Raw genomic sequence first — 21,537 nt, forward strand, 5'->3', positions numbered from 1 at the left:
CTTGGTACATCACTGTCTTCCTAGTTCCCTCCTCACCCAATAGGCCCTATCTCATCGTGGGTTAATACTGATTCCTGGCTGTGAAATCCAGGAGACCAAATCTTAGACATGCCCGTTGCACTTGCTCAGAGCTTGATAGCTGAATTATATAGAGGAGAGAAGTGTAGGTGATGAGCAGTCTTCAGTAGCATTTATTGCATTAAATAAGAACTGGTTTTTTGAATGGCCTTAAATTTAATTTAAAAAGAGTAATAAAATGTACCTGTAGATTGATAGATAATCCAATCCAAATAATATAGTCTAGGATTGATAGCCTTGAATTGTTTTGAGAGTTTCTTTAGCTATCAGTATTACGCCAAGGTTTTTGCTATATCCAAATTCACAGGAGGAAGAGGATTTATAGTAGTGTTGAACTCTAAGTAATTGCTGTCTTTGTGGTAGAACTTTGAAACTCTGCCCTCGTAACTGCAGAGAGTCTCTAGGATTGTTGGTCTGCAGATACACAGGCACCCACCTCCCTAACACTAACTATAACTGACAGAGAATTAGTGCTGTAACTTGTTTGTTTTATGGCCTTCTAGAATTCTCCCAATGACCTCCAGATGCTTTCAGATGCTCCGGCTCATCATCTCTTCTGCCTTCTGCCACCAGTCCCACCTACCCAGAATTCCTTGCCAGAAGTACTTGCTGTTGTTCAGGTAAGAGACAGAAAGTGTGTGTGAATACAGAACCGCTCAATAAGGATGCAGTGGCAGGATGTGTGACAGTGGCTCATATCTGTAGAACTATATAGTAGTTTCGGTTTTGTGTGTGTTATGCTAGTGCCCAGAAGCTTTAATCAGGGCCCTGTTGTGCTAGCTGCTGTACAAATATACAAGGACACTGTCCCTTTCACCCAGCGCTTACAACCTAAGGAATACATTTGTGCTGCAGGGCCTGCCGAGAAGCCGAAATACTGGTCACAACAACCTCTTCCCCTGGGGAGAGTTGATTGCATTACTTCTCCAATGTCCCCTGTATTCCTGTTTACTTCATAGCACTTGTATAGTCCTGCACAAATACAAACATTAGGAGATGACTGAATTGTGGTGCGTTGATATTGGACCTTCTTGCATCTTATTTGCAGTTCTTAATTAACATGAGCATTTCTATACAAGTATACAACTCTTCTGCCTCCCTGACTCATTAAGTACCAGTAATCAAGGTAATGATCACCAGGGCAATACATGCTAGTAAATTCACAATCTACGGTAGGGAACTGGCCCATCCTAAGAGTGAAACTGACTAGACAGGTAGTGGGTAGTGGTTAGCTACTGCTGACGAGCTATAGATTGTGCATATAGGTAGTCTTTGCAAAAGCATATTGTAATTAAAGTTGACTGGCTATTATTAATGTTTATTTTTAAGCATTTTATGTTTTTTTCAATTTAAATTTTCACAGTTGTGTGAAATGGGGGGGTGTCAAAAAAATTGGGGAGTCAGACAATAATTTAATAATAGTAGACACTGGGATTAAAACGTTTAAAGCTTTATAACTGTTAAAACCCAAACTGTCGTCAACACACACTGAAATATACAAAGTAAATATCCTTAAATCAAACTCTTATGTTCTCAAGCAGCATTTTTCTTTGCCAGCTTCAATTACTATTGATGGAAATATTTTTGTCGGTTTGTGAAATCAATGTTTACAGATAAAAATCTAATCCTTCCAAGCCTACCTACAACCTTTGTTACACTGTCCTTCTCCCATCCCTGCCTGCTTATATCTTTTTAGACTGAACGTTTTTAGGTCCGGGCCAGCCGCTTGTTGTACTATGTGTTTGTACAACCTCCAGCAGAAGAGGGTCCTGGTAAGCTTCAGGTTCTCCCACAGTATAGATGGTAGGCTAGATGACTGACCCAAGTGTTTTCTATCTGTGTGCTTCTGCAATGGGCAGCGCTAGTAAGGGACTAAACATCTTTCTTTGTTCACAACCTTTCCTCCTTTCTCTTGGCAGGTGTGTCTGGAGGGAGAGATCTCTCGCCGGTCTATCATGAACAGTCTGTCTAGGGGGAGGAAGGCTTCAGGAGATCTTATTCCATGGACTGTCTCAGAGCAGGTAAGTCATTCGGATATTTGGTTATGTTCGGGTGTTGTGCGGGGGTGTAAGTGCTGATTTGATATTCTGAACATTCCTACTCTTTTTTTTTTTTCTTTAATCTGACTTGTATTTTGCATGCAGTTCCAAGATCCAGACTTTGGGAGCCTCTCGGGTGGACGTGTTGTTCGCATTGCAGTCCACCCTGATTATCAAGGGGTAATGTATTCCAGCATTCTGTGGTTATAGGTAGCCAGCAGTGGGACCACCTCATCTGCTCTCACAAGATGATCAGAATGAGGCCTGACCGTTATTTGGGTGGGAGACTTCCAATAAAAGCTCAGCTTCTGCAGCAAGTGTAGGGGAATTGTCCTCCTTCGGGGTAGTACCAAACCAATGTCCCCAGCATCTTGCTAGGCAGCGCTTTGCTGCTGGAGATGTGGTACGAAGCATCAGAGCCCGTGAATTTCTTGTGAGACTAGGGGTGTAAACCCTGGTGTCCTGGATGCTGCCTCCTGGGGGTCATTCCTTCTGCCTACCTATGGGTCCCATTTTCCAGACTGTACCTCAGTAAGTACCATAATTTTGGTGGGTTATTAATCTGAGAGCTGCAGGATTGAGCCCTAACCTTCTGGTGGTAGCTTCAGTTGAACAATGCATCCTCCACTTCCCCTTCTATAAGGTGTTAGGTATGTAAGCAGCAGATACATTTGCATAGTAGCTGAGTGATACTAATATAGGTCATCTGTAAACTACCTGCACCCTCTTTAGGGTGAAAGGGGTTTTATAAATGTGATGCTTTTGTGGTGAATGTGATGAGATAATGAATCTTCTTTAAACAAACAAACAAAAAAAAACCACACACACACATACACAGTTTTAAGAACTTTTTAATGTATTTTCCTTTGTTTTAAATTTCCCTCCTCTTTCACAGATGGGTTATGGCAGCAGGGCTCTGACCTTATTGCGAATGTACTATGAAGGCAAATTCCCTTGCCTGGAAGAAAAAATGACTCCGAAGCCAAAAGGAATTACCACCATAAGCAGTGAGGTATGAAGTGCTATGTGCTGCTGTTTTAGGCTATTCAGATTGTATTGGAATATATGGTGGAACCCTCAGTAACTGAGTGTCCCATATGTCCTTCCACATTTATAGCTTTTGAGAGATTTAATCTGTAGTCACTGTGAAGACTGTTATTTGCCTGTTCACTTGGCTGCACTTTTTCCCTCTCTTCTCTCCAGGCTGTCAGTTTGTTAGAAGAGGCTGTGACACCTCGGAAGGACTTGCCTCCTTTACTTCTAAAACTGAGTGAACGACAAGCGGAGAATCTAGACTATCTGGGGGTATCTTATGGTTTGACACCAAGGCTGCTCAAGTAAGAGTTTAACCATATTTGTCATCTATAACAGCGTTTCTCAAACTGTAGTCGGTGGACCCTCAGGGTTCTCCGGAGGTCCACGGGTCCCACTGATCAACTCCTCCCCCTCCCTCCCAGCTGGAGAACAGCTGTTCAGTGGTGTGCAGGAGGCGTTGGGAGAGAGGGAGAGGAGCGGGGATGGAATGTGCTCAGGGGAGGGGGGTGGAAAGAGGCAGGGAAGAGGAAGAGTGTGGCCTTGGGAAGAGGGGTGGAGTGGGGGCAAGGCCTGGGGCTGAGTGCGGAGGATTGGGGGTCTGTGAAAAATTTTAAATCAGAATGGGGGTCCTGGGTTGCTAAAGTTTTGAGGACTGCTGATCTATACTAAACGTGGTTGGGAGGAGCCCCTACAGATGAATGTATCATAGCACTTGGGTCCTGATACCTGTTCAGGTTTCCTTTGCTCGTAATTCCATTTCCTGTTTCAAATCTGGCACAGGTCCATGCCCCCCTGTGGTGGGATCTGTACTTACAGTTCAGGATGGCTGGATGCAACTACTTCAGGAACCCTTCAGAGTAATGCAGAGCTCTCCCTCCTTTGCTAGCCCAGGAGCAAAGTACCTATTTACCATCTCAAGCTCTGGTTCTTGTATGGCCAGACTGCCCCAGTTCCACTGCAAAGCAGATCTGTGGTGCTCTGCAAAACCCAAGGATACTGTTGTATGAAATAAGTGGGTCCAGGGAGTTAAGTGTTAATACGACCCTGGCAAAGTGCAATATTAAACAGCTATTTGTAGTTTGGGGTTCTGAGTATAGACTCTCCACCCTGCTTAATTCCATAGAGCAAATACTATGACATTCATGCCGTAATCTGGAAGTTTATTGATTGGCCATGCAGAAGAATCCAAAATATAAAGTATATAAAGTTGTTTATGTATTACCATTCTGTCTTAGACAAAACTTAGCAAAATGCAGTTTTCAGAGAGGATGTTGGTTAAACTCCTTTGTTTTGTCAAACAGCCCTTCTCAAGGGGAAAAATCTAGTCTTTTAAACTCAGCTGTTGGTGCTTGTCATTATTCCTGCTTTTGACAAAACAGATAGATGTGAGGGGAGAGAAAAAGGATAGTGAAAGGTGGGGAAAGTACAGCTTCCTGCTAAAATTCACAAAGTCCAGTGCAGCTGATGAGTCATGAGTCATGTGTGCTCTGGGTGGGCAGGTTGGCCATGACAGGTGCTGCTCTGGACCCTGACTTGCTTTCCTCATCTGGAATCCTCTCTGGTCCCAGCAGGTTCCTTTTTCACCGGTCCTTCTAAGGCTAGGCAGGCTATCACAGGATCAGGTCAGGAGCCAAGGATTTAGGGGGAAAGGATAGGAAGAAGATAGTAGTTTTGGGTCCAGCAGTGATGATCTGGTGCCCTCACTGATGTGTTGAGGTATGGAAATCTGAGGAGTCTCGAGGTTCACAGATGAACAGCAGAGTGTCTGGTGCGAAGCAGAGTCCCTTTGGCCTTCCTTGAGGAAATCTCTCAGGAGTCCATGTTTTTATTCACTGAAGTTTGTTGGGTTTTTTTGTGTGTGTTGTTTTTAAGTCCCAAAATTTGGTGGAAAGGCCATCTTCTTATTATTGTGTCCACCAATTAACCCTTATTTCTGACACATGAATCTTACCCACTTTCTGATGTCATAATCTTTTTGTTCACAAGTTATTATCTAAGTCTGGTCTATATTAGTAGCCCCTTTTCATGCCCTTTTGATCAACTTTATTTGTTATAAGTTTACTGTGATGCCATATGAACTTTGTTCCCCAATCAGGATAGGACTGCTGTCACAACTACTACAGCAGCGTTAACATCTCAATAATTTCCAGTGTGTACTTTTCTTCCCTTCCGCCCCAACCAGATTTTGGAAACGTGCTGGATTTGTACCAGTTTACCTAAGGCAGACTCCAGTAAGTATCATACTGTTTCAAGAACCTGATCCAGCTCCCACTGACGTTAGTGAAAGCCTTTCCACAGACTCTGATGGGATTTGGGTTGTAGGATTTTTCAGAAGCACCTCGGCAAATCATTGGGAGTTAGGCACCTAGGTGTTTTTGAAAATCTCTGTAAGTGTTAGAGTTCGTTGTATCGTCTTTTTTGTCTTGTGGTTTATGGATCACTAATAACTGGCATAACATATTTTAGGATTGGGAAGAGGAGTAGTGACCATCTGTAATATTTTTTAGCTGTTTACTCTGCTTAAAAACTTAAGGCTAATGTTCATGTAGGTAACTCAGACCAGTGTGTGCAAATGGCTAGGTAGATAGCTGGCTGGTTGTTGGCCTATGCATTTGCCACACTTGTGGTGCACCTGCAGTAGTTTTGAATGGAAATGATGTGCACATGCTTCTGTGTACGTAACTCACACAAGCTGGACCTTAATAGAAAAGAAGTTTTTAGAATGAAGTCAAACCCCATCACAATCTCACAATTCTGCTACTGTCATATCAAAATCCCCTCTCATGAGCTAGTTAGATGCCAGAACTGCAAATCAAAGCCAGTCACTTAGAGTAAGTCTTGTCTGACAGCAAGTGTTAAGTTTCCTATGTCATTGCGCCATCTTGCATTTGTTTTTCTGACTCTTGAGTAGTAGCTGAGATTTTTGGCTCACTAAGTAATAGCCAAAAAAAAAAAAAGGCCCTTCTCTGGAATTTATCAAATCCCCAAGGCTGGCAGGATATAAACTCAATAATGATGGTCAGTGACTTTTAATACAACTCGTGTCCAAGCAAGAAATTGGGTAAGAGGGACTCCAGTGTTTTTAATTATATTACAACACCTGTCTTTGCTTTTGTCACTTCAGTACATAATGCAAACAGTGAGTACCAGGGATCATGGGAATCTGTCTTCCTTCCTAGAATGACCTGACTGGTGAGCACTCCTGTATCATGCTGAAGATGCTGAATGAAGAAGAGAGTGAACAGGAGCACTGGCTCGCTGCCTTCTGGAAAGGTAACAGCTGGTTGTCTGTCCTAGTGTGAGAGGAAGCCTCCATGTATCCTTTGCACAACCTGGCTGGTAACCATTATCTTCTCTTCTTGTCCTGAAGATTTCAGGAGGCGGTTCCTGTCTCTGCTGTCGTATCAGTTCAGCACTTTCCCCCCTTCATTAGCATTGAACATTCTACAGAACAAGAATATCAAGCAGGAGTTGCAACCCCGTGAGTTTCTAGGCTTCTAAAATCCTTTCAGTGGCTTAAGATCTTAACGTGGTTTATCCCAGATTATTAAATGAAACCTGTGAATGTTCTACAGCCTTTAGTAGAATGCTACAACTCCCTGTTGGTCAGTTCTGTTTGCTCCCTTCATCTTAAAAATATGCTTATTGCTGAGTGAAAACTTCCAGTACTGTCTCCCTGATAGCTGAGATCAGAGAGCTCTACTTGATCACAGTTTTGCAAATGCTCTGAAACTAGAGGGCTCTTTCATTTAGCAGACAAATGCATAGCAAGATCCAATGACTGGAAGTTGAAACTGGGCAAAGTCAAACTGTGGACTTAAGGCACCCACTTTTCACAGTGAGGGCAACTAACTGCTGGAACAGTTTAACTTTGGGCTGTGGTGGAGATCTCATCACTTTAAGCCTTTAAATCTGAATTCTAAGAGAGACATTCTAATTCGACCACAAGTTATTGATGCAGGAATTGCGACCTGTGTAATATGGGAGGTCAGACTAGATGATCACAATGGTCCCTTCTGACTTAAAAATCTATGAAAGCAAACTGTGGTTTCTTGAACATAACAAGCTCGAGATCTCTCAAGGGAGCACAGGAATTAGTCTGGTTCGGTGTTTTGTTTTTATTTCATATTTTGTTCCTGGTGAAAGGTGCCAACCCCCTCTGTCAGAGGACAGCGGCAGTGTGGGCAGAGGAGGTGCAAGCTTCCCTACCTATGTGTCTCAGCCCTTGTAGAGTAAGAGGAGGAGCCCAGTCTCCACGGCCCACTGTTTGCCTAGGAGTGGGAATCATGAAGATAGTTGTGAGGTATCTGTCCTCTACACAGTCTTTTATTTAATATTAAAATTCATTCAGAGAGTTTGCATGACTAGTCCAGTTGAGGATTCAGTTAGATCCACTCTTGTTTAGTTCATATATACATTTCAAAGCAAATATGTTAGCACACAGGCAATTGATACTAAAAGTGAGCTTGATTATACAGATCCTGAAGAAACATGAAGTGCAATTTTAATACTGCTATTTTTGATTTGCTCAGCAATCAGCCGTCCTGAATTGGAAGCTGTGTTCATCCCCTATGACCTGAAGCGGTTAGAGATGTACTCTCGAAACATGGTGGACTATCATCTGATCATGGACACAATTCCCGCTGTCTCCAGGATGTACTTTCTCAGCCAGCTAGGAGACACATCCCTCTCTGCCGCGCAATCTGTATGTACCATTTGCATCATTACTATCTCCTTCCTTCCCTGTTGAGACCATGTCACATCAATATTTCTGGAGCGAGTAACTCGCTCCTATGTAATTCTATCCCTGCCTACATCTTGGCTCTTACTTTGTGCTGTTGTTTAGTCTAACTTCTCCCTTTGGGAGTAAGAGAGTCTGCTTCGGAACACACTCCTGCTTCGCATGCCACATTCCTGTTTCTCACCTCTTTCTCATCTCCAAAACTTCAGCTGACTGCCTCTTCTGCATTCCTCACTGGGCTGTCTCCTGCCTGTACTGGTCTCCCATGTTTTGTATTTGCTTTGAATCTGATTGTAGGGACCCTGTTCTCTTACACATGCTGCAAAGCACTAGGTACGCTTAAAGTGCTGTGTAAATACTAGCTAAAAGCCCCAAGCCAGAGCAGGAGGCACTGCTGGACTAAACATGTAGTGATGCCCATCAAGAATGGAGCAATTTGGGGGAGTTCCAATACTTCATACAAAACTCTGAACCCCTTCACCTGTTGTGCTTTGTATTATGTTGCTGGACCAATAACTTTGATGGTAACATCCAGGGAGGTGGGGGAGAACCTAACTTTTGTGGGTTTAAAAAAGAAATAAAAAATCTTATCCTCCAGGCCCTTCTTCTGGGGATTGGTCTGCAACACAAATCCGTGGATGTGCTGGAAAAAGAAATAGAACTGCCCAGCAGTCAGCTAATGGGCCTCTTCAATAGGATCATCCGCAAGTTCGTTCAGGTAATTGCATCATGGTCAAGCTTTGCTCTCTCAAGTTGGGCCCAACGCCGTCGCAGGCCTGAGCCTTGTAGTGTGAGAAATCTGGATCAGAATCCTATATCCTCAGCCTGTCTCTAAGAAATCATTAGATGTTCATTGTAAAGAAATGTCTTGTACTTGGTGGCAAACATTGGTGGTGGTGGTGATTTCTGTTGTACGCTTCCCTATGCAGTATGTATATTTGTGTTTAATTTCAAATGGTGAAAGGTGCTGAAGGCAGGAGGCTTCGGGCTCTAATGTCCACTAAGCAAGGTGGTGAGGAAGCTGATACAACAGTCCAGGCTCAATGTCTCAATCTGCCTTAGAATGGTCATTTCTAGGGTCACTGTAGGACAGAACTGAAGTCTGTAGATATCCAGGAAAGGCTCTAGGTCGGGCCTCCAGTCTCCTCGATCTCCCTGATGAGACTGACAGCAAGGGTATCCGCTGTGGTGGTGGATGGCTGTCCATGAGGAATTTGACTTGGGCCACCAACTCCTTTCACTTAGATCATTATCAAATGGGTAATACTTTCATCCAGTAATAACATGGGCTAGATTCAAACTGGTGCCATAGGAATAAAAGGCTCCTATCCATTTTCCAGTCCCCTGAGCAAGTTAATGGAATGATTGAATAGGCAGAGCTTCTGCATCCTAAAATGCAAGTCCGTCGCTTTACAGATGGCTTGCTCAGCACAGAATTCTTTTAGTTGATGAGAAGGAATGACTATAAGAAAGTAAATCTGTCGTGCTTTCCTCCACACATTAATGGTTCAGTTGGGATTGCCTAAGTGAGGGGTGTTTTTAAATCACCAGCTCTCACATTCGTGCAAGTGACATTGGATGACTGATTTATTTTCTTATTAAGCTGTCTTTTGCTTCTGCTTTCAAGAAATGGCCATTGAGTTTCATTTTTTCACACAAAGTGACCACTTAAACACCCCCCCGCCCCCCTCCCCCCAAAAAACAAAACAAAATAAAAAACCCAATTCCTTATTCATATTTCAATGACTACAGAAGTTCCATAGTGGGCAGCCAAACTATTCTTAATTCATTTTTAAAGCACCTCTGTGGGAAAACACCAGTAGCGCCATCACATGTTAATTTATTCCCTCCCCAGTTGTTCAGCAGGATCCAGGAGAAGGCTGTGGAGGAGCAGATGGCAGTAACAAAGGAAGTTGTAATGGAGCCAACCCTGAAATCTTTAAATGAGGACTTGGTAATAATAATCTTGCGACTAAAACTTCCGATATGCACGTCAGATCTCTTTGAGGGTTTTCTCTAACTTAGGAGTCTCGTAAGCTCAATTTCTTCCAGTATAGGGAGTGCGTGACATATGTGTCGTGTTATGGAACTTTGCAAGCTTTAACTGTGTCTTTTAATGCTTCATTATTTTTGTGCTTATGTTTCTCCTTATACTGTGGTGCACCAATCCTCCCAGCCTCACCTTTGCATTTTATATTACAATGCAGCTACAAAAAACAATTTAAAATGGGAAGAGTTGTTGGGAAACATCCAATTCAGAGCTTGCGGGGTTTTTGATTGGGCGTACTGCCTTTTGGATGGGAGGAGAGTTGTAATTTCTGATCTAGGAGACTACCTTGTAATACATGGGTTACTGCTGTCCATAAAACGTAGTGTGTCTCCGGGATGTTTCAATGCAGGAAGAAGCATCAAAGGAATTCCAGGAAAAACACCAGCAAGAAATGGGGAAGCTGAAAGACATGGACTTTTCACAGTAAGAATTTATCCACACAAGTCTCACCACAAATATTCCTAGGCATCTAGTTTGAATCCCCAGGCTCCAGCAACAGTACACCTTCGCATGTGGGGGGTAGGGCAGGAATACTCAAAGACCTTGTACTTACTTTCAAAGCAGACATCTGGGAGCTCTTTGTTAGATCAGAAATTTGAAGTCATGGTGTTTGTCAAGACACATAGGCTGAACTTCTTATTCTGCAATATCTAATCAATACTGTTTTGTCATGTTTTTGGCACCTGGTGATTACAGTTTCCTGACACTTCTGTTAATCACAGGTAATCAATGATGGTCTCTGTTGATAAGCACCTCTTCCTCCCAAGCTAATTTTCATTTTTTAAAATGAGTTTTGGTAATAGAAATCAGTGCTCATTGGCACTGGCTGTCCAGCTGCACTCAGGTCAACACATGAGCTAAGATATGCCTGAGCAGCGTAGTGTGGACAGGAACTTTCTGGTTCCCATCCTCAGCCTTGTCGCTGAGTTCTCTAATTTAGTTACCTGTGACTTTTCCGACCAGCATTTTTGAGCCACGTGCCCTAGTGGTCAAAGCAGACAATTGGGAGCCAGGGTTGATTGACCACGTGATGCGTGACTGTGGGCAAGCGATTTTGGCTTCCGTTATGTCTGCCTACCCACCTGTGCAACTGGATGGCCACTAGAGCAGCAGTTCTCAATCGGGGGTCCACAGCCCTTTCAGGGGGCCATAGGCCCCGCGGCTGAAGCCCCAAGCCTTGGTGCCCCCTGTGGGGCTGAAGCAGGGTGTGGCGCAGGGCTGAAGCTGGGAGCCTTGGCAAACCCTCCCCATCTGAAGCTAGGAGCAGCGTGGGGCTGAAGCTGGGAGCCACAGCACTTCTCGTGGGCAGAAGCCCTGAGCCCATGGGAACGGTTGGGTGGCCACAAGGGTTTTGCCCCCTCAAATTGCAGTACCTTACCCAGAGTGGGGTAGTCCTGGGGGCAGCTCCCCCCCCCCACCTCCTCCTCTCTGCCAAGCCCCTCTGGCCAAGTCATAGGTCAGAAGCTGGAGCCAGGCAGTGTGGGATAGCTGTTCCCCTGACTGGTGTGCCATGGAGCAAACAACCATGGCATTCCCCCATCTGCTGCTGGTGCCCGATGCTGCAGCTACTCTTCAGCTCCCAGCCCCCTTTGACTGCTCGGGCTGCTGGTAAGAGCTGCCCAGGCAAGGTGTCCCAACTCTAGCGTCGACAGCGCCTTAGGGAGCAACCTCCGTAAGGGGAGCCCTCCTTGCACACAGCCCCCAGCTACTCCCTCCCTGCACCCTGAGCAGTTTTCAGACTTTTGAGTTGTATTTTTTGGTTGTGTTCCCCCACCATACAGCCTGTCTAGAAGTTAACTAGAAGTCAAACTACGCCTATTCATAGGGTCATGTCCTATGTACGTCCCCCCCGCCCAGCCCAGAGCCTTGAGTCCCCCTTCCACTCCTGCTGGGTCCTGGAGTTTTTATAGCATGTTGGGGGGGGCCTCAGAACAAAAAAGTTGATAACCCCTGCACTAAAGAACAGGTTAGTCTTGGGCAGAGTACTTGGGAGAGCTGGGCTCAGCCTCAACTCTGCCGAACTTCCTATGTGAGCTTGGGCAGTCCCTAGTTCGCTCTCTGCCTTAGTTTCCTTTCCTTTCTGTTTAGCTGATAAACTCTTCAGGGCAGAGACTCTCTCGCTCTGTTTGTATGGTGCCTGGCACAATGAGGCCCTGATCTTAGTTGGGCCTTCACATGATACTACAATAGAGATAATAAATTGAGCTGTCTAATCATGGGCTGTTTTAATCTGATGGCTTCTGATGCTCTTAGGAATCCTCCTTAGGCTACATTTTAGTCATGGGTATTTTTAGTAAAAGTCATGGACAGGTCACGGGCCATAAACAAAAATTCATGGCCCCTGACCCGTCCATGACTTTTTCTATATATCCTTGACTAAAACTTGGCAGGGGCTGGAGGAGGGCAACCCAGGACCCCTGCTGGTGCTGGGGGGGTTTGGCGGGGCCGGCAGGCTCCCTACCTGGCACTGTGCCTCCCCCACAGCAGCAGCAGAGTTTGGGCATGGGAGGGGGTTGGGGCACAGGACGGGGTGAGGTGGGCTCTGGGCGGTGGTTACCAGGGGGGCTTCCTGGAAGTGGTGACATCCCCCTTGCTCAGCTGCTAGGCGGAGGCTTGACCAGGCAGCTCTGTGATGCGAGTTGCCTCTGCCTGCAGGCACCACCCCCGCTGCTCCCATTGGCCGCAGTTCCTGACCATTGGGAGCTGAGAAGCCAGGCTCTGGGCAGAGGTAGCATGCAGAGCTGCCTGGCCATGCCTCTGCCTAGCTGCTGAGTGAGGAGGGATGTCTCTACTTTCCCAGGGAGCCCTCCAGGTAAACACCGCCCAGAGCCCGCCTCACCCCATCCTGTGCCCCAACCCCCACCCACACCCAAACTCTGCTGCTATGGGGAGAGAGGGGATGCTATGGCCTGAGACTGCCCCAGCAGCAGCTGGAGCGCCTGGCGCAGGGGCTGCCCCTGAGCCAGGCACACCGGCCGCTATAGAAGTCATGGAGGTCATGGAATCCGTGACGAACTCGCAGTCTTAATCATTAGGTTCCCCCAAATCATGGAGATGATCCCACTGTCTCTTACACCAACTTAGGACTCCTGACTTATCCATGTCCTTCTCAGCTATTCTTAGCTTCAGTGAAAGCACTGGTAGAGAAGTATCCTTGTCAGTGCTGACTTAATCATTCCTTTTTTAGTTTTTTCCATTTATTAATTGGCAGATTAAAACCTAATGTTGCTTGAAATGTCTTGTAGTAGGTCTCCCTTTGCACAGCTGCTTGTTAGTTATTGTGGAGCTAGTCAGCTTGAAGGATACTGAGCTGCTGAAGCTGCGAGTCTCGCAAAACTCCAGAAAATGTTTATTCCTTCTGAGCTAACAAGAACCTGCCCTTTCCCATATCCTGCAAAAAAGTTTTTGTTCAAAGAATATTGTTGTAGCAATGTCTTCTATTGTCGCCCTAAATCAACAAAGCAAACATTAACAAAGCTGAGAAGAGGAATAAAAGCTTCTTACTCTCTGGTTATGTTGTCTGCCTGATGTGACAGATGTGGATATGCATGATTATTTCAAACTACTTTCATTTCTCCTCTTAGCCCAGTGTGATTTGCTGCTTTTCCTGTAGAGGAAAAATCACCCTTATTCGATTTTTTGTTTTGAAGATAGATTACAGAGAAGTACAGCAGAAACAGCTGTAAAGGCTTTATCCAGCAGTAACATAAGGTTGAACAGAGGCTAACTTCTGTATTGAGACCCCAGAGGCTTGGGGTAGCCTCTCTTGTGAGGTCCCTTGGGTAAAGCAGCATGCTGTGTCTCAAACACTTGATTACCATAGGGAGGGGCACAGGACAAGAGCCTGAACTGATCAGAATTTGTCTTTCTGACCTTCCTGCTCAAAGGAAACGTTCAAGTTATAACATCCCAGACCCCTTTCTTTTTGGTTCCCCTATGCTAGTGCTCAGACTTGCGCCTAGTCATTAGCAGCAGAATGGCTACAATACTCCAGACCATCTCTAGAACAGAACCTCTCCTGTGTGTGCCATTGATCCAGGAGTTCTTTTAATTAACCAACTTCCCCTGGTGAATACTTGCTGTATGCATCCTTGGTCTTCATCTTTCGTGCAGCACTAGCTTCTGCCTCTTTACTTTACTTTAAAATCAAAACCCCACAATCCTGTAAATGGAAACTATAGATTGGATGGATGTCTTCAGTAGTGTATGTAGGTCTGGTGACGGCTGCCAGATTAATAAAAGCCTGAAGACCTCTCTCCTTAGAAGAGTTTACTACTTGGGCAGGTGCAATGCATGTCTCCTATATGCAAAGGAAAACCACTGTGGCCTTGGCCCTCCATCAGAAGGCGGGATGTGAGCATGTGTTTCTGATGCCATTCAGTTGTCTGCCTGTGTGATGGGGTTGCCATAAAAGAGCAAATTGGTAACATTCATAATATGGGCAGATGAAGGAAACCACTTGTTTCACATCTGTTACTGAACAGCTTTTGGATGATAAGTTCTTGGTCAGCACTGGCCTAGTTTGGATTCAGACCAGTGATGTAGTCATGGATCGCTGTGTACTGCATTACAGATCCCCCTGAGCCATCTGGTTCTGCTTTGAACCAGCTCTTTATTTCTGAAAGTTTCTCTTTTGTTTGGATGCTGACACAAGCACTGGCTGGGTTGCAGTTTGTGGACAGAAGCATAATTAACCTTAATTGTTCTCCTTTAAACAGACTTGGTTTTGTTTTGTTTCCTCCACCTCTCACGTAGATATATAATCCGGGGCGATGATGAAGAATGGAACGAAGTGCTGACCAAAGCAGGACAGAATGCTTCGATTGTCAGCCTGAAAAGGTTGGGAAAGTGTTTATAACAAACAAACAAACAAAAAAAAAAATCCATGCACCTCTCTTCAATGGATCTGTCCTTCCCAGTTTGCTTTATTGTAATGCTTAAACGTTGAGTGAAGATGAGTTAAAGGCGCAGGAATTGTATATCTTGCTGCTCTACGTATACTCCTAATGGGGATCCGGAGAGGGTAAATAGCAAGCAGGCTGGGTTTTCCCTTGAGTAGAGAAGATAAGACGGAAGTGTGGCTCTGAAAAAGTCCCCCTTTTTATAACTTGATCCGATCTTGGCTCTTATTATCCAGTATGGTACTTCTCTCAATCCTAACTAACCCTGCTTTTTCACCCTGGCCATGCACCTAATTTGTTCTGATTCTCCTTTGGTGGGGGTAATTCTTTTAAGAGTTACTCCTGTTTCATTTGATTTTCTTCTGCACTGACACCAGTGGAAGCTTGTATAAATTCAACCTCTTAATTTAGGGCCTAATCCTCTGAGATGCTAAGTGCCCTCATCTTCCTGTGACTTCCTCAGGAGCAGATGGTTCAGCAGCTCATAGGGTCAGGTTCTTAGTTGAAAACGTTAGACTCCCTAACGTGGTTTTCATCCATCTTCTTTCATTCAGCTCTCACACAGGTCAGCATGGAATCTTTACTGATCTGTGCACCTGGGGATTTATGGGATGGCACTTTCATACACATTGTTTTTCTTGAGGCCTATGGACAGGAGTAATTATGTTGCCCATCTTGCATCTTTATTCTGCTTTGTATGCATGTGCATTGCTTTTGTGAATGCTGGAAGCAGTAAATGAGCCCGAAGACATCTTAAAAAACATACAAGGACCTTTAAAATGTCATTGAAATTGGAGATTCCACAGATTTGTTGCATTTGATCCATCCACCCCTAGCCTAAGACTAGTGCAGGATTGTTATTTGTATGCCTACATATTCAAGTATCTAATGATTTTAGGGTGCCCCAATTTCTGTGCCTAACTTGAGATGCCTTCATGGGGCTTGACTTTAAGAAGGTTCTGAGCACCAACCCTCTGAAAATCAGGCTACTTTAAGGGGGTTCAAGTTGGGCACCCAAAATCACAAGACACCAGAACATCTAGGCCATATTCCTTAGTGCTTTCACTAGTCCAGCTTCAAATGAGCCAAGGAACGGGATCATTTATTTTCCCCCACACCCTCTCCTTTGGAGGCCTGGCAGCTAAGGTTTCTGTGGAGGCCTCTCCCCCATATAGCAGATGTTCCCCTGTTGAATTGAAATTCTCTTTAATGAATGTTTTGTTCCTGTTTCTCAGTGAAAAGAAGAGAAAACTAGACATGGAAAAAGGACCAAAACAACAAAAGAAATTTAAGAAGAACAAAGATCCAAAGCAGAAGTGGAAGAAATGACTTTAAAAATGATAATGGACTCGAATAACCAGGAGCAAGCTTCTGTCTAAGGAGCCCCATCCCCTTTTTAAAGCAAGGACTTCTCTTGAAGAAGCAGTGTCTGGAGGGGAAGGGCTTAGAGGCCCTTTTAAAAAAATATAAAGGAAAATGTAGTGACCTCGCCAGGAGATGCTGCCCATGGGGATTTTTATACTGTGTGCCTGGAGAGCCTGGTTAGATGAGGCACTACACAACAAACTAGACTATTACAAGGGTGCCTAAATGGCTAGGAAATGTAAATTCCCAGGGCTAATCAATCCATAAACAACTTTCCCCCATCTTAGTGGTTGGTAGTTAATTTTTTATTTTATTTTGGGAGGCCTATTGGAGTACTTGCTTTTATTGTGCCTTACTATGTGGTGTGGTGTGCTTGCATTTTAATACACCTTAGTATGTTTAATTACCAGCCCTTCTCTGCATCAGCTTTCCATTAGGAATGACATCAGGTTCAAGCAGCATAAAAATGTCTGCTTTCAAATTGCGTCATTCTCTGTGTGGGACCTTGCTATTCACTGAGCACCAGCGGGGCATGCTCAGTGCCATGTAAAAGTGGCCACGGTCCCTGTGCTAAGGAGCTTGCAGTGTACATTTATATATATTTCTGTTTGGAAAACGAAGCCTACAGCTCCTGCTTCTCGTTCCCCAGAGGAAGACCCTAATCAAGGATGCCTCTGTTTCATTCTTAGTGGCTTATAGGCCCCTTATCTCTCAGGTGGCTCAGGGGTTTGCCCTGTGATATGCCTGGTAGATGGTCCTAATATTTCCTTACTTCCGAAGCTTGCTGTGACAAATAGAGAAGGCCCTGCTGGCTCCATGTCGCCTGGTGTGCATTCAGCTATTGCTGACTGCTTGGCTGTTTGTAGTTTGGAAATTGTGCAGAGGTTGCCATAAAATCAGCATAGGCTCCAATGCCAGGAGACAAGCCTCCTCGCCTACACTGGCGGCAGGGGCTGGCCAAGCAACTCAACAGTCCGCTTATGAGGCAGTAGGTCTCTGCTTATCTGTGGTTCTTTTTTGCGTTTGGGACCAGGTCTGTATTGCCCAGGCTCGCGTCCTCTTCTGCTGTGGGAGGGGAGGGGGTTCTGTGGTGAAGCTGCTCTCTTCTGTGTCTGTGCCTATTGCAGACTACAGTGAGTGGGGCAGATCTTAGTTCTTGGGGAACTGCAGACACATGTAGCAGCTGAAGTTCCACTTTTCCTCTTCTTTCTCCCTTCCTGACCCCCATCCCACAGCTCTGCTCCCCACTTTGCATCTCATGCTCATTCCCTCCCCTGCATGTATTTTTCTGTCACCCACCTTCCTTATTCCTGCTCCCCAGCCCAAGGGACTGGGAGCCACTAATGGTAGGCTATATTGAGAGCACTATGCTACAAAAGGGTCAGAGTTGATCCTGACCTGCCCCTCCCCCTGCTGCTGGAAAACCTCACCTGCCCTCAAGTCCCTCCTCCCTCCCCCTGAAACTCTTAAAAGCCCATTTTCTCCAGCTATCTCCACCTGGGCATGCTCCAGTTTCCTCCCCAATAAGCTCTTTGGATTTGTGAGGCCCCTTAACCAGAAGGAAGGGCTACTACACCAGTGCTTGTGCCTCCCTTTCATTAACAAATCAATTCGAAAGACTGCTCTGCTCTACTTTCCTTTCCAATATATCAGGGAGTTGGGTGCCCTGAAGATTTCATTTCTATCCCACCCCAAATCCATAGAAACCTTGTTCCATCAACTGGCAGAACAAGGTGCTACCATCCAGGAGGCAGGTGTTGGATGCTGGGCCTTGGTTATCTGCTTCTGGGCAGCAGGGGCTGGAGCGTGCGGTGTTGTGTTCCAGGGTTCCCCTGTGGCTGACTCAGGATTGTTGACTCCAGAAGGTGCTGGATCTCATTGGTCTGAGGGATGGTTACTGCAATGCAAGACTTTGCAAGGTGTCTCATGGGTAAATTGCATCCTTTAGGCTTTGAGTGGGGCTAGGAGGAGTGGGAAAGGAATTGACCTGTGCACCTAGAGTTAGTGTTAAATGATTGGTGTGGAATTGAGAATGATTTCATTGGTGCCTCTGCTTGTTTTGCTTCCTTCTCTGGAAGTTACAGATGTGTGATCTGATTGGCCACAGATGACTGCAAAAGGTGTTTGAGGTACCTGTGTGGTCCTTGCAGGAGACTTAAGCAACAGTTTTAAATTGTTTCAAGCTGAGCCATTTGACCTGTGTACAGATTATGAGGACTCATTCACACAGAAATTGATGTTTACTCTGTGATGGGGTGTTCACCTCATACAAAGCAGAGCAGGTGACATAAGATTAATTAACCTCATACAAAGCAGAGCAGGTGACATTAGATTAATTAACCTGAAAGGCTGCACCTGGGGGAGAGCCAGGGCTTGAGTGGCTGATTGATGGTGGAGCCCAGCTGAGAAGGAATGGGTAGAGCTGGTAGAAAGCTGGGAAGCAGGCTGTAGTCACTCCCTGGGAGAAGGGAGATGTGTTTGGGGCTGCAGTGTTAAGTAAAGTTAGTGACTCCCTGGGAAGAGGGAGTTTGGACTGGTAAACCTGGGAGCCAGAAGATGTAGGAAGTAGTCCAGGGAAAGAGCAACAGGATCAGGGAGAAAGCAGATCACAGGGCTAGATATAGGGTCCCCGGACAGGAACCCAGAGTAGAAGGCAGGCCTGGGTTTCCTTACCAGCCCCTGGGAAAGTGGCACAGACGGAGCATTGGAGCCAAAGACTGCCTGGGACAGTTGTTCAATGGGACTTTGCTAACTCCGGAAGGGGACTACAGTGATCTGGCTAGAAGGCCAAGACGGGAAGAGAGAACACCCATAGTCATTTAGAGAGAGAGACAGAAGCGTAGCAGGGTCTGCAAATGAGCGGCAGAAGGGGGCATTGGACTGAGAAGGAGCTAATCCCCAGAGCAGCCAGGAGGAGATGTCCTTGTGGTGAGTGGACCCTGTGACATACTCATTGAATATGTTGCTGGCCATTATACCAGAGTAGTGGGAGGCTTTTCCTATTGCATGTCACTGCCCAAGGCCAGAAAACTGTAATTGAAATTCTTCCTCTTAAAGTGTGGAACTGGTGAAAACCACTGAGCCTGTTGTAGGAATCCTTAAACTATGGTCCTCCTAACAGAGTTCAGAGCTGTGCAATTTAAGATGAAATCTTTTATAGGGCCCATTTGGCTGTGATGTCTACCAGAAGCCAGTTTGTGTTAAAGGCAAGGCTAATGGGCAGAGGGTTGTGGGGTAACTGAGGAAGTTGATATTTATTTCCAAGACTAAAAATACCTCAGCTGTGTATTATAAACTATATCTTTGTCCCTGTCTCTCCCAGCTATTTGTTGTTGCTTGTCTTAGATTGTGAGCTCAGGGACATGGTCTACTTGGGTTTGTAAAGAACCTCCCACAGCTAAGCCTTGAGCCTGCTTGGGGCCTCTGGCTGCTCCCCTATTGTAAATGTTACAGGTAGCATCATAGTCTCATACACAGTGCATCAGACTGGGAGTCAGGAATACTGGGTTTTATCACTCCTACCTATACTTGACTTGCTTTGTCTTTGGGCAAGTCGCACAAATTCTCTGAACCTCTGTCTGTTCAGATGGGGATAATACATAGCCTGAACACATTTATGGGCTTGCTTAATGTTTGTAAAGTGCTTTGTGATCCTCTGGTGGAAGGTGTAATATATTATTCAGTGGAAATTAAATGATGATGTAGCTTGCTAAATCATATAATCATGTTTTTTCAAACAAATGGCTTCATTTTGCTTTTACTGCTATGCTTTGCAGGTGTAATGTATTACATTGGCAGGTTCCCCTACCTAGTTTGCAAATATTCTTGAATTCAAGCTACATAGTCACAATATATGAAAATGTCATTGGTCAGGTGACACTTTTTTTGCATATGAGTGACGTACTCTTACTGTAACATCTGTTACTGCCTGTGCTGTTCAGGACATGGCTGTGGAAATGCCTATTTCTGGGGAGACCCTAAAGTGGGTTTTAAATCTGTTGTATCCTGAGTGGGTAAGATTAAACTGGATTCTTTAAGCAACCTAGCAAAATGTAAGAGAGTGGAGCTGTTAACTGCTTTTCATCTGACTTCTTTCTTAAGTTCTCCCTAGTCTTCTCTGGTTATAGATTCCTGCTCTATTGAATGTGCATTGGATACAACCTAATTCCTCTGAAATTGGTAAAAAGAAAAGGAGTACTTGTGGCACCTTAGAGACTAACAAATTTATTAGAGCATAAGCTTTCGTCGGATGCATTAAGTGAACTTTAGCTCACGAAAGCTTATGCTCTAATAAATTTGTTAGTCTCTAAGGTGCCACAAATACTCGGTCTATTCGCAAAAAGAAATGGAGTATTTGTGGCACCTTAGAGACTAACAAATTTATTAGAGCATAAGCTTTCGTGAGCTAAAGTTCACTTAATGCATCCGACGAAAGCTTATGCTCTAATAAATTTGTTAGTCTCTAAGGTGCCACAAATACTCCATTTCTTTTTGCGAATACAGACTAACACGGCTGCTACTCTGAAACCTGAAATTGGTAAGAATCTCACACTTTTGTTAATGAGTAACTGCTCTAATCAGCTCATGGGATAGATACTATTTTATCTAGGCAGAATACTGACTGTTTTGCAAGGAAGGGAGTGTATCCACAGCTGAGCTGTTTTCCAGTACTTTGGAGTATGTAAACTTTGTGATCACTAACTTCCTTTGGATCCTTCCTTCTGTTCATCAGTCACTTGTGGAAAACAAAAAACCTCAAGTGCTACAATAAGTGGCACCAGATTTTTACAAGCTTAGTTGAACCACATTTTCCCTGTCTGTGCTTTAGATCAGTCAAGTAGATTAAATTGCAGCTTAGAATAAGGGCTTGTTGAAATTCATCCATTTAGCTTCATGAGAAGCTAAAATAAGGGAAGATATTCCTCTGCAGAGTTAGTGTAGTGTTCTCCTTCGCAGACATTTCCCCCAGTTAGACCACTGAGGCAATTTTCTTGGGTACTGAAGCTTCGATAACACCTTTGTGAGGGTTTTCTTGCTGCCATGTTTGTATCTCCCACGCACAACCAAGGTTTCACTGTACTGCTAGCCACTGAGTGCCAAATGTTCTCCTTTTCCATAAGAATCAATCTTGAGCACTTCCATTTTTGTACTATCATTAGTGCAGCTCTCCTGTTAGCTGCTCTCCTTGCCAGTGGTTTAAATGTCCATGGCTGGTCTGTGCTAGTTGTAGCAGTCCCCAAAGGACAGAACTGTGCTGGCCTGGGCAAACTTGCATTTTGGTGTTCCTCGCTCCTTTGTGTGTGGTGTCTCCCCTCCACTCCCCTCCCC

At 44.9% G+C, this 21,537-nt stretch overlaps 1 protein-coding gene across 2 annotated transcripts in view; it reads left to right on the forward strand.

Moving 5' to 3' along the window:
* The window catches only part of NAT10 (N-acetyltransferase 10), a 41,151-nt gene extending 21,228 nt beyond the window's left edge, over positions 1-19,923 (forward strand). For both annotated transcript variants that reach the window (XM_043516435.1, XM_043516434.1), the window contains exons 16-30: positions 582-698; positions 1,998-2,099; positions 2,223-2,297; positions 3,013-3,129; positions 3,321-3,454; positions 5,335-5,383; positions 6,332-6,425; positions 6,523-6,633; positions 7,685-7,857; positions 8,492-8,611; positions 9,749-9,847; positions 10,293-10,366; positions 14,699-14,782; positions 16,080-18,491; positions 18,531-19,923. In XM_043516435.1, the coding sequence (XP_043372370.1) occupies positions 582-698; positions 1,998-2,099; positions 2,223-2,297; positions 3,013-3,129; positions 3,321-3,454; positions 5,335-5,383; positions 6,332-6,425; positions 6,523-6,633; positions 7,685-7,857; positions 8,492-8,611; positions 9,749-9,847; positions 10,293-10,366; positions 14,699-14,782; positions 16,080-16,173 (1,443 nt within the window). In that variant the 3' untranslated portion in view covers positions 16,174-18,491; positions 18,531-19,923. The remainder of the gene's footprint in view (positions 1-581; positions 699-1,997; positions 2,100-2,222; positions 2,298-3,012; positions 3,130-3,320; positions 3,455-5,334; positions 5,384-6,331; positions 6,426-6,522; positions 6,634-7,684; positions 7,858-8,491; positions 8,612-9,748; positions 9,848-10,292; positions 10,367-14,698; positions 14,783-16,079; positions 18,492-18,530) is intronic.
* The last annotated feature ends 1,614 nt before the right edge of the window (positions 19,924-21,537 follow it).

The sequence above is a fragment of the Dermochelys coriacea genome, chromosome 6 (genome assembly GCF_009764565.3).
Source record: "Dermochelys coriacea isolate rDerCor1 chromosome 6, rDerCor1.pri.v4, whole genome shotgun sequence".
Taxonomy (NCBI): Eukaryota; Metazoa; Chordata; order Testudines; family Dermochelyidae; genus Dermochelys; species Dermochelys coriacea.